Source organism: Mirounga leonina, unplaced genomic scaffold (genome assembly GCF_011800145.1).
Source record: "Mirounga leonina isolate KUSES-001 unplaced genomic scaffold, KU_Mleo_1.0 Mir_177, whole genome shotgun sequence".
Lineage (NCBI taxonomy): Eukaryota > Metazoa > Chordata > Mammalia > Carnivora > Phocidae > Mirounga > Mirounga leonina.
In genome coordinates this window covers 4810266-4822732 of record NW_023270459.1, presented here as the reverse complement: position 1 = coordinate 4822732, position 12467 = coordinate 4810266, and the positions used below count along the sequence as shown (strand labels likewise).

General features: G+C 59.9%; 1 protein-coding gene across 3 annotated transcripts; it reads left to right on the top strand.

Moving 5' to 3' along the window:
- Positions 1–2694: 2694 nt before the first annotated feature.
- SCN1B (sodium voltage-gated channel beta subunit 1) lies at positions 2695–11399 on the top strand. Of its 3 annotated transcripts, none has more exons than XM_035023819.1 (6): positions 2695–3079; positions 4761–4927; positions 5705–5945; positions 10137–10278; positions 10597–10668; positions 10757–11399. In XM_035023819.1, the coding sequence occupies exons 1-5, from the start codon at positions 3040–3042 to the stop codon at positions 10661–10663; spliced, it is 657 nt and encodes a 218-aa protein (XP_034879710.1). In that variant the 5' UTR covers positions 2695–3039; the 3' UTR covers positions 10664–10668; positions 10757–11399. The 3 variants fall into 3 exon arrangements, with proteins under 3 accessions (XP_034879710.1, XP_034879709.1, XP_034879711.1); XM_035023818.1 differs by having other exon boundaries at positions 10597–10673; XM_035023820.1 differs by lacking the exon at positions 2695–3079 and adding an exon at positions 3463–3933 and having other exon boundaries at positions 10597–10673.
- Positions 11400–12467: the final 1068 nt, after the last annotated feature.

The following is a 12467-nucleotide window of genomic DNA, read 5'->3' as shown; positions in this document are numbered from 1 at the left end:
TATCTGGGAGTGGTGGTGGGGGGCTCCCATTGTGCTGGAAGGGGGAATCTGTCCATTTTCAGGGGCCCGAGTCACTAACACGATCTGGGATTCTCCAGCATCTTCCACAAGCTTTGCGTCATCAGGGTCCAGTGCCGGGGCTGTGAGGGCAGACTCAGGTGCCTGGGGGCCTGGGTTCAGATCCTACCCCTGATCCTTAGCGGTCACGTAACCCGGGTCAAGCCCTCTGAGCTTCACTTTCCCGTACCATGGGCATAAGAGTGGCACCTTTCTCCTGGGGTTCTTAGAAGTGAATAGTTCTCCACCTCCCGAGTTTCTGAGTCAGCAGCTCTGGGGTGGGCTGAGAATCTGCACTTCCAGCCAGCTCCCAGGACCCCACTTTGCAAGCCGCTATTAGGAGAGATGCATGAATAAATGTGGCTACTCATAACAGGGCCTGGCACAGAGTACGTATTCAACTGATGTTACTCTTACGGAAAAATTGCAGGGAGAGAAAAGTAACTCCTGTAGTAAGTACCAAGTGTGGGCCAGGCTCTGTGCCAAGGTCTGGTGATCGATCGTTCAAGTCTCACGGTGACTCCATGAGATTGGAGGGCGGGGGCAGATAGGTACGTGTCTGAGGCCACTCTGCACGAAGACAAGGACTGCAGGCCTGTCCCTGGTGTCTCCACACTTAGATGCAAGGTCCTTTCCCCTGCAGGATCCTACCATGGCCTGTCCAGGTTGAGGCCATCTGGATCCCTGTCTTGCCAATGAGGAAATGGGCTTAGAGGCCAAGTCTCTGGTCCAGCTAGAACCCAGGTCTGTCTCAACCCTGTTCTGGTTCCAGAGTGAGTGAGAGCTAAGGAGATACCTTTGGCATGTCACAGTCAGGCTGTAAGAAACTTCCAAATTGATGGTTTGGGACAGAGGACTGGAGGGAGGGGTTGGATGGAGGTGGGAGGGACCACAAGTGGCAAAGGACAGAGCCATCCTCTCCTCTAGCTATGTGATCATGGCAAGTTACCCACTCTGGGCCTCCGTTTGCCATACCTGTTAATTGGGAATAGTGGTAATGCCCACCCTGTAGGAAGAATTACAGTTAATGTTAGTAAAGTGCTTAGAACAGCACCAAGCCCACAGTAGGTGCTCGGTGAACACCAGCTTGTTGGGCTGTGAGTACGTGCCCTTGCCCGGTGCCTAAGGCCTGTCCTCACTGCCTCCGCCTGTCACCCACTGCTAGGGGGAGGGCTCGGTACAGCAAGAGAGTTATTTTCTGCAGGGCAATTTCACAGCCCAGGAGGTGTTGGCACAGAGGCTCAGACCACAAAGTGTCCAGTGTCCCTGGCTTCCTGTTCCTCTGCCCCGAGCCTGCCCCACACCCTGGTTCCTCCTGGTCAGCGGGACTGGGTCAGGGGGATTCTGGAACTTCGCACCCAGAACTGGAGGCCAGGACCTGAGCAGCCAGCCTGAAGTCTCCCACCCTGGTCCCCAACTTCTCCACCCGGCATTGCTGGGGCAGGATTCCGGATCTACCTGAGGCCAGCTACATGACCCTAGGCAAGGGAGTGAGGAGCTCTCAGCCTCAGTTTCTTCTTCTGTAAAATGGGGATAATAATAGAACTTGCTGCCAATATTGGGGGGGAGAAATGGACCCAGTGCATCAGAAGGGCTCTAGCATTGGCATTTATTCACTTTATCGAGCACCTATAATGTGCCAGGCCCAGTTCCAGGTGCTGGGAACACAGTGGTGCGCAGGACACTGTCCCCACCTGGGGGCATCTTCTAGTCCAGGGTTGGAGGGCCAGGCGGTGGAAGATCTATATAAAGGAAGAGTATTATGTCAGGTAGTGACAAATGCGGTAGAAAAAACCCGAAACGAGTAAAGTCGGTCACGTAAGGGACAGGGGAGGCAGTTTCCTGGGAATGGACAGACGACCTGATGAAGGTGACATTGGAGCCAAGAGCTGCAGGAGAAGTGAGCCTTTTGGTCACCAGGGGGAAGAGTGGTCCAGGCAGAGGGAAGAGCAAAGAAGGCAAAGGCCCTGAGGCAGGAATAAGTTTGATGCCCTGGGAACGGCAGCAGGGGCCTGAACAGTGGTGGTGGTTGGGGGTGGTGGTAACATCAGAGACCGAGGACCCTCCTCCTGAAACATGGTACCCCCCCACCCCCAGAGCAGCGTCTCTGGTTTAGATCCAGCACCCCCCACCTGCTTGGGTGGAGTCCCAAGTATTCTAGGTGGCCCTAGCCTGACCCCCCCCCCATGCCCACTTGGGTTCCAGCTCAGTGACCTCCAGGCCCCGATGTCAGGGATCTGAAGGGGAGGTCACTTGGAGGTCCCAGCCGAGTCCCCCTCCATCCCATGAGGATGACCTCCATAAACTGAAGTCGGAAACCCTGCCCCCCAAACGCCCTCTAAGCCCTCCCGTGACTCTGGGGGTGACCTTTCCCGGACTCCGGTGCCGGGGGTCCCCAGAGTCGGGAGGGGTCGGGAACACCCAGGCCGTGCGCCCACGCCCAGAAGCCGCGGTCCCTGCGCCACCCGGAGAGGCCGGTGCAGCGGGCGCCTCCCGGGCCGCTGCGGCAAAGGCTGGGCGGCCGCGCCCTCCCCCCGCGGTGATTCATCCCGCCCCCTCCCGCTCCCTCCTCCCTCCCCGGGCCGCCGCCGCCGCCGCCGCCGCCGCCGCCGCGGCCGCCGCTGCAGTGCGCAGGAGACCGCGGCCCGCGCCCCAGCGCGCCCGAGCCGGAGCGGGGCCGGGGTCGGTGCACCTGGCGAATGTGCCCGGCTGCGCGCGCCAGCGCAACAGCCCGAGCAGCGGCCGCCGCCCGCGCGGCGGGGATGCCCGGACGCCGGGCCCCGGGGCTGGGCCCCCGGCGGTAACCGGAGCGGGGGGGCCGCGCCCCCCCTCCGCCCCCCCTCCTCGCCGGTCCCAGAGCCGCAGCTGCTGCGCCCGCGCGCTCCCGGGGACATTCTAACCGCCGCCCGGGCCCGCTGCCTCTTTTGCCCCGCTATTAATACCGGCGGCCCGGGAGGGGGGCGCAGCGCGCGCAGCGCAGCCATGGGGACACTGCTGGCCTTGGTGGTCGGCGCGGCCCTGGGTGAGTGCGCGGGGGCGGGGGGGTGGCGCGGCGGGGGGGGGCACGGCCCGGGCAGCGGCCCGGCGGCGGGGTGCGCGCGCGCGGGACCCGGGACGGCGGGGCGACGGCCGCCCCCGGCCCACTCCCCGGCCCGGCTAAGTCCGCTTCCGAAGTTGTGAGCGCGGGGAGCCGGGCGGGGGAGGGCGGTGGGAGGTGCGGGTGGGCGAGCGCGGGCGGGGGCCGGGCTGGCACAGCTCGGCGGCTGCGGGCGCCCAGCCGGGGGCGAGGAAACGCGGAGTCAGCTGCTCCCGGAGCCCCGCAGGCTGCAATGTGACACCCACAGCCGCGGGGGGCGGGGGGGGTGGAGGGAAGGCGGCGCCCGGAGACTGGGACAGGGGAGACCGAGAGACAGGGAGAGATGGGGACGCAAGGGAAGGCGCGAGAGGCGCGGCGACTCGGAGTACTCCGGAGTGCTCCGCGGAGACTGGCGATCGGGAGTAACCGGGAGGAAGGAGCCGGAGAGGGTTGTAGAGGTTGCCAGAGAGAGGCCGAGAAGCGAGTTAGAAATCGGAGCGCTGGAGACACAAACTTGAGAGAGGCAGGAGAGATGGTAGACACTGGGAGAGGTGGAGTTTAAAAGGGACAGGGAAAGGGGGAGAGAGGCCATCTGAGCCTGGAAAGAGGACACAAAGTGGTGGACCCTTCAGAGAGACTCCCTAAGATATAAAGTAGGGAGACAGTCACAGAGGTGCTCAAGGAGTTAGAAAGAGAGAGCAGGGGAGGAGGACACGGAGTTCCCAAGATTCAGAGAGGGAGAGACTCAGGGACAAGGAAACAGCCCCAGAGCTGGAGCCGGAGAGGCGCAGCATTAGCTGGTGAGCGCTGGGCCTTGGGAAGGGGGTGGCAGGTAAGAATATGGAGGAGGCGCTCAAGGGGACTGGAATCCAGCGGGGGTGCAAAGTCCCTGAGGCTGCAAAGAGCTCAGTGAGTTTCAAGAAGCTGATAAGAGCTGGGAGACGGGTCTGGAGCTGAGGAGCCTGGGGACAGAGGGGACAGGGGCCAGAGAAGCTGGGTAGAGGGTGGGTGATCAGAGAGCTGGGCTGGAGTGTGGGGCTGCCCTGGTTCCAGCGCCCACCCGCCCCTCTGAGGTCTTGCCTTCTCCCAACCCATTCTCTGGGGCTGGCTGGTTTTGCAGAGCAGTCGCGGGGGGAAATGACTCCGCCACGTTGAAGTTCTAACACATCTGGAATTCGAGTCCCAGCACCTAAATGCTGCAGTACCATGGGCAAGGGGACTGCTTAAGAAGGGGTACATGGGTATCTACTTGGGTACAGAGCAAAGACTCTGAGTGACTGCCCACAGTGACAGCCCGATGTTGTTTGGGGGGGAGGGGCTTCCTGAGTGGCAGGCCCCCTGCTGGGGCCTTACCTCACTTGTGGAATCTGCCCAGCAACCCCTCGAAGCAGAGATGACCATTTCCCTCACCTCACAGAGGGAAACTGAGGCCAGAGGTGAGGAGGGACTTGCCAAGGGCACACAGCAAGTGGCAGGGGCAGGCTGAACGTCTGGTTCTGTCCGTTCGTAACCATTGTCAAGGGGAAACAGATGGTTTCTGAGAGGCCCGAGAGCCAACGGCCAGGAAGCCTGGCATTGCCCGGGGTGCTGGGCGCCCCTGCTCCACCTGAGCCTGCTGTCCCTGCAGTGTCCTCAGCCTGGGGGGGCTGCGTGGAGGTGGACTCAGAGACCGAAGCCGTATTCGGGATGACCTTCAAAATTCTGTGCATCTCCTGCAAGCGCCGCAGCGAGACCACCGCCGAGACCTTCACAGAGTGGACCTTCCGCCAGAAGGGCACGGAGGAGTTTGTCAAGGTGGGGGGGGGGTGGCGCCCGGCACAGGTGCGGGGCCGCGGGCTCCTGTGTGGGACGCCGTGGCAGGCAGCCCGCGGGAGGGGTTGTCCCTTCGTTTCCGATAATGTGCTATTCGTGATGACCTGGATTCAGATTCCAGTTCCACCCCTGACCAGCTGGTGACCTTGGGCAAGGCACTGGGCCTCTCTGAGCCTCAGTTTGCTCCTCTCTAAAGATGGGGTGGCGGCAGTCTCTAGCTCGTAGGCTTGGGTGAGGGGTGATCCAGCAGTTGTCCCTGGCACGCGGTTGGCACAAAGATTTAGTAGCAGCAAGGATGTCTGAGGTAGTCATCATGGAAGAAAAGCAGCACTTTCCTGCCCTCCTGTACGTTATATGTATTTTGAACTACACATGAGGGGGCACCATAAACTCGTAGGGCCTCCCGGAGCATTGGGGTCTGCCGTGGCTGAGACTGGACTCCTCTGTCCCTGGCTGAGGAGCGTGCCCGGTGAGAATGAAAGCCAGGAAGGCTGAATGGGGGCTTGGGGTGCAGGGTGGAGGGGTGCCTGAGGAATATGTGTGTGAGCGTGCGTGTGTGCGTGGGCCAGGGGCGTAGTCAGGGCTGGGGGCAGGCCAGGGCACGATCCTTGCCCCCCATGCCCTCCCTGCCTGAGGTCATGGTGCCCACGTGTGTCTGCTGTCTCTCTGAGTGTCAGGGCAAGGGACAGAACAGTCTGGACGAGGGTGGGGGGGTGGGGGGAACAGGCACAGGCGGTGACCTGCCCGGCTGCCCCCCAGATCCTGCGCTATGAGAACGAGGTGCTGCAGCTGGAGGAAGATGAGCGTTTCGAGGGCCGCGTGGTGTGGAACGGCAGCCGGGGCACCAAGGACCTGCAGGACCTGTCCATCTTCATCACCAACGTCACCTACAACCACTCCGGCGACTATGAGTGCCACGTCTACCGCCTGCTCTTCTTTGAGAACTATGAGCACAACACCAGCGTCGTCAAAAAGATCCACCTTGAGGTGGTGGACAAAGGTGAGTCTGGCCCTGCCTGCCCGCTCACCCCTGTTGCCCACCGGCAGCCAGATGGTGGGACAGATGGCAGGTAGGGGACAGGCTGGCTCCTCGCCTGTGCCAGGCAAACGCCCACGGCAGCAGGGGGAGCCGCACCTCCTTCCCCAGCCCCAGCTCTGGGTTTCCTTTCCTTTCAACCTGCGGCGAGGCCCCAGCAGACCTCCCCCCTGAAAGTTCTGGGTGCGGAATTCTGCCACGTGGGCTGTGGGACGTCCTGCAGGGGCCTTCCTGTCTCTGAGGAAGGGCTGTCCCGTGGGAAACAGGATGATAATGGTATCCACCTCTCAGGGCTGTGTGAGGACCCAGAGGCGGGCTGGGTGTCGGCTGCCCACGTAGTGGGGATGACAGTGGAGGTGCCGACTGTCTGGTGGCCTCAGCCCCTCCTCCCTTGGTCACCCCGGCGGAAGAGACAAGAGTGCGTCCCCTAGAGCAGAGCTCCTCAAATTGCACTGTGCTCGTGAGCATCCTGGGAGTCTTGCTAAGGTGCAGACCCTGACTCAGCAGACCCGGGGTGGGGCCCCGGCCGCATTTCTAACAGGCTCTCAGCGAAGCCAATGCTGCCGGTGTGGGGCCGCACGGAACAGCAAGCATCTAAGGCGTTTGGGGACATGTCATCATTTTGGCTCCAGCTGCCTTGGATCCCTTCTCTGAAACATCTTCCGATGAGTGTAAACTGGAATTTTCCAGGGCCCGAGGGCCCATTGGCTTAGAGTCAGGACACCATCCCAGAACCTGAGCCACCAAAGAGCCATGGCAAATACGGCCCATGGGGCCCACAGCGCACGCGCATTATCAAGCACCGTGCATTGTCCTTCCTTTCCCCAAGAGGGGTGCAGACCCTCATTGAACCTCCCCACCCACCCTCCTGGCTAGGGGCCGCTACTCGCCCCACTTTACAGGTGGGGAAACCCAGGCTCAGGGAGGTAAGATCACGTGGCCGAGATCGCAGAGCTGGGACCTGGATTTGAACCCAGCCAAGCACGTGTGACTGCCGTTTCTGTTCTTGGTGTGATTCACTACACTCTGCCGTCAGCCAGAGCCTGTGGGTTTCTTTTGATAATTAGCATTTTTACGTTTGTTATCAAAGTGAACCAGCAGGATTCAGTGCAGGAGACATGTGTGAGCTCCTCTTTGGCGTAGGTCACGATGCTGGGTGGGCGGCCACCCACGGATGTAGAAGACGGAGCCCCGCCCCCTGGGAGTGGCTGTAACAAGAAACGCCCCCAAATACCGAGGTTTCACAAAATCTGTGTCAATCCTGTCTCCCGACTCAGTGCCGAGGCGAGGGGTCAGGAGAGCTGGGAGGTTCCCAGGTTCCATTCGTCCTGTGGCTCTTGTGGTTTGGCCCTTGCTCGGAATGCTGTCCTCATCTGCGGGACGGAGGCTGGGGCGCGAGCACGATCTACCATATTCTACTACCTCCCAGAGCCTGTGTTCTTCACATTCACCAAAGGCAGGCACAGCTCTTTATTTTGTCTTCCCAGAGTCTACGGGAGTATCCAATATACTCTAGTGGGTTTTTTTTTTAAATCACCATAGTACGGTATTTTATATTACTATATACTATACTATTTAACATTACCAAAAATACAACAGTATTTTTATCGTAGTCCATCATACTAGAGTATTTGTAACATTACCCACCATGCTATAGTATTTTAGATTAATCATATTGTAGTGTTTTAAAGTTTTACTTGTTCAACTGTATTCATCATCAGCCAGCATACTGTAGTATTTTTAACATAACTCATCACACCACAGTATTTCTGTGATTACTCGTGGTTATTACTGTACTGTTCGCATTGCCCGCCATACCGTATTCTTTTTTTTTTTTTTTTTATAATCCACTATCTTACTGCATTCTCAGCATTACCCATCAGCCTAGAATGCCTCCTGGTAATACCGCAAGGAATGAATGGAGTCATTTCCAAAGGAGGGCCAGTGGGTGTTGGTGGTGAGAACTTTCCTGAGCTAGCAGAGCTGTGGAAGATGGTAGAAGCACCTGGGGGTCCCCCAGCACGAGTGGGGAGCCGGCAAATGAGGACAAGAGGGCTACTTCTATCTCGGCTATGGCCGGTATGGGTGGAGAACGTCTTAAGGGGAAGCAGCATCTGAGGCTAGTGAGAAATCCAGTCTGCAGGGGGGCAGGCTGGAGCTTCAGATCTGGGGGGCTGCCAGCTTTTAGAAGATTTGGGGGCTTTTGAAGAAATCAAAGTTCTCCCCAGAGAAGGGGCCTGTTACCCTCTGCATGACCTCTCTGCCTCAGTTCCTCGTCTGTGAAGTAGGGGAATGACAGTCCTACCTCCTGAGATGTCTGTGTGGCTTAGTAGAGACTGCATTTGACATACAGCGCCCTTTACCAAGTGTTTCTTCGGCTGCGGTAGTTTCCAGAGCAGGGAAGAGCTCAGAGCCTGCCATCAGTTACACTTGGGGTTGAATCCTGGCTCCGAGTCCAATCCTGGCTGTTCATCCTTGTCCAGCGCTGTCCCCTTTCTGAGCCTCGGTGTCTTTCTCTGGAAAATGGGCTACAGGGCCGTGCCGGTCGATCACCGTCCTCATCTGACTGGGAGAGCAGGAGATGCCAGATTACCTCAATCCATCTGAGCACCGAGTTCCAGGAGCAGGGAGGAGAATTCTGAAGATGTGCGCTTTTTCCAACATATATCCACCTCAGTGTGCTTCCTGAGGTCAGCTGACGTGGGAAGCCAGCACTCTTTCTATCCTTGGGGTGTTTCAGGGACTCAGGGAGACGCTCACATAAAGAACTTGGCACAGAGCCTGGCTGAAAGCAGGCATTCACCGTATGAGACGCCTTCCTATCTTTCGAATGAACGAATGATGCGTGGAGCCCTCTCCCCAGCTCCTCCTGGCCCAGAAGCAGGGGAGAAACATCCAGCCCTGCCGCCCTCCCTCACTCTGGCCCAGAAAGCGTCAGTGCCATCTGCACAGGGCGGAGCAGCAGAGAGTACCCACTGACGGGAGGAAAGACCATTTGAGGACAGTGGGGGAAATGAGGTCCTGGCCACCAGGAAGGAGACGCCCGGGCGTACGGGGCGGACACCTGTGAAATCCGGCCGAGGACGTCACAGCGGCCTTCGCCTCTGGTTCCCTGGCTGAGCACATCCCCTTCACAGTTTAAATTTAGGCTCAGTGAAAGGAAGCTGGCAATGGCAAGGGCCAGTGCCGCGGAAAGGACAGAAGGCTTCCGGAAAACGTCAGTGAAGAGCCAATATACTGAGGCGGTGCCCACTGCGAGCCCGTCCACGCCTGTTACGGGTATTAACTTGCTTTCTCTTCCCAGCAACCCTGTGAGAAGGCATGAGGATTATCGCCGCCGGTTTACAGAGGACGAGTTGAGGCTCGGAGAGGTGGAGTCGTTTGCCTAAAGTCACACAGCTAATAAGAGGCAGAGTCAGGATTTGAATCCGGTTCCCAGAGCCCCTGCTCTGAACTACGATGCTCTACTGCTCCAATAATAACAGTAATAGTAGAATTAATAATAGTAAACAGGTGTTGAGGGCTACCTATATGTCAAGCCCTAGCCTAAGGATTTTTGAAGCATATTTCATTTGTACAACACTCCCAAGAAGGAGATATTGTGATTATCAGCTTTTCACAGATGGAGAAGCTCAAACCCAGAGAGGGTGAGCCACTTGCCCAAGGTTACACAGGTGGCAAGTGGCAGAGTCGGGATCGGAACCCGAGCCTTCTGGTTGCAGAGCTGCAACTCTCGGGCATCTGCAGCCTCCTGAATGACACAGATGCCCCCTCCGGCCACCCAGGGGGCAGGTTGAGGGGGATCCCAAAGCCCACTGGACGCTGGTTATTAAGAATCACAGTGACGGGGCGCCTGGCTGGCTCAGTCGGTCAAGCGTCCCACTCTTGATCTCAGCTCAGGTCTTGATCACAGGGTCGTGAGTTCAAGCCCCGCGCTGGGCTCCATGCTGCGTGGGGAGCCTACTTTAAAAGAAACAAACAAAATCACAGTAGCAACGATGACGCTAGGGAAACAGCATAGTCCCCTTTGCAGACCAGGCCCAGGGAGCCCAGGGAACCCAGGTCACTTGGCCAAGCTCACAGCGCCAGCTGGGAGCACCTCATGCCTCCCGAGCCTGGCCTTGACTGCCACCTGACCCTGCCTGGCCCTTGCAGCCAACAGAGACATGGCGTCCATCGTGTCGGAGATCATGATGTATGTGCTCATCGTGGTGTTGACCATATGGCTCGTGGCAGAGATGGTTTACTGCTACAAGAAGGTCGCCGCGGCCACGGAGGCCGCTGCACAAGAGAATGCGTGAGTGGCGCTGGTGGGGGAGGCGGTCAGGCGACCCAGACACGCGGGCTTCCCAGAGGGGTACATCTGTTGTCACGGATGGGTAGGGTCGGGACCCAGAGTCTGACCCCCCGAGGTCCCCTCCTCCCTCAGACTCAGGACTCCAGGCCCCAGCCTGGACTTCCTGCGGATCCCTAGATGTCCAGTCTGCAGTCCCCGCCTCTCTCTAACTCCAGAACCCTGTGCACCTGGGGCAGAGACCCCAACCCTCCTCGGTTTCCCGGGGGTGGGCCAAACTGATGAGGGGGGTAACTCTACACCTGGCCTTTGCCCCCACAGCTCGGAATACCTGGCCATCACCTCAGAAAGCAAAGAGAACTGTACGGGTGTCCAGGTGGCCGAATAGCCCCGGTAAGGTAGGTGGGTGGGCAGGGGCTGGAGGGCCTGGGCGAGTGTCAGCCCACTAGGTCCCTGATACTTGTCTCTCCCTCACCTTTAGGCCCTGGGCTCCACCTCAAGGAAGAGCCAGCCCTAATGGGGAACATCTGGGCACAGCCTGCCCCCAGGGCGGGTTGGCCATCCCTGGGCCTCCATGAGCCTCAGAGTCCTGCCAACGGAGCTGCCAGGGTGGGAGGGGGCAGGGGGCTTGGCTCACACCCCCAATCCAGCCCACTTCCTCCTGCCCCATCGCCCACCCACGCCATGCATGATGGGTAAAGCAATACTGCCGCTGCCCCCACCCCTGCTTCTGCTGCCTGTTTAGGAGGGGGGGCGGTGAGGTGGGGGCAGCGGCTCCGCACCCCTCCTTCTTGCTGATTTGCACACATCGGCCGCTTCAGATGCACACTACTGGGGCCCAGCCCCTCCCTGCCCCCCCCCTCCACCCAGTGGGGGGTTCGTGATGGGCCGGCACAGGTTGGGGCAGGGGGTGCTGGACCCACTCCGACCCGACCCCCAGCGACATTTCCCCTCCTTCCTCTGGCTGGACCTGGGGTCCCCTCTCCCTGTGATGCACTCTTGCCCCAGCCCAATCCTGCCCTTTCTCACCAGCCTTGGACTGTGGCCACTTAGAAAGGCCCATTCAGCCTCTTCTCTCTTCACACGAGTAGTTTTGTTCAGGAAATAAAGATTCTTGGACTTGATTCATAGTCTCTCTCGTGAGCCCTGTCACCTCTACACCCCCGCCCAAATCCAAAAGCCTCCGTTTTCCCGGGGACCCGCCCTCTGTGCACATTCAGGCAAAAGGAGGGGGAAGGTGCAGCCACTTAATTAGTGGGGACCGGGAGGGTCACTAGCTCAGCGGGGACCATGAGTGGGATGGGAGGCTGGGAGGGGGCCAGAGAGGAGTCACGGGGGCAGCAGGGAAGGGAAGGTGCCATGGAGGGAGGGGAGGCGGCAGGCGTTTTGGTGGTTTGCTGTGTTCCTGGCAGGGTGGCTCTCTGCTGTGGTGGGAGCTGGGGAGGGGCGAGGGAGGGAGAGGAAGATGCAAATGGGGGGAGGGGCAGAGAGAGATTAGGGGCTGGCAGCACCCGTGCCCGCCCCCAGGCGTGATCCCCTTGTGGGAGACTGTGGCTCTGCGTGGGGCCGAGCGTGTGGGATGAGCGGCCGCGGTCTGGGTTTGGGAGCATGGCTATCCACTAGCAGGTGGCTGCTGGTGACCCTTGTGTGTCTGGGTGTTTATCTGGCCCTGGGGTCTGACGTGGATCACTCTTGGCTGCTGGCGGGACAGTGTGTATCTGCCTGTGGACACTTCCGGCCACTTGGCCTGGACCTCAGCACTCGGTGCTGCCTTTTCCGGGCCAAGCCCCCCATCCCCCCACCCGGTGCAGGACTTCCAGGCTCCAGAGGTCACGGCTGCAGGCAGCAGAGAGGCTGCCAAAGCAAACCAGCCCCCGTGACTTGTAGGAAGGCAGCTGGGGGGAGGGGGCTGGGGCAGAGGCTGGGGCAGGAGTTGGGGGCGGTCTGGGGCCAGGGCCAGGGCCGGGGCAGGGACCAGGACTGCCTTGTTCAGGAGCTGGACTCGGGGCCGGGAAATAGGGGGGGCAGTGGTAGGCCTGGGTTCAGGCAGGGGGCCGGGGTGGGGTGGGGGGTGAGCTAGAAGGGACAGGGGTGGATAGGGAGGGAGTTAGGCCTGAGCTGGGGCCAGGTAGGGGTAAGGCAGGGGCTGGGCGGGAGGCAGAAGAAGTGGCAGGGGCAGGGTGGGCTTGGGG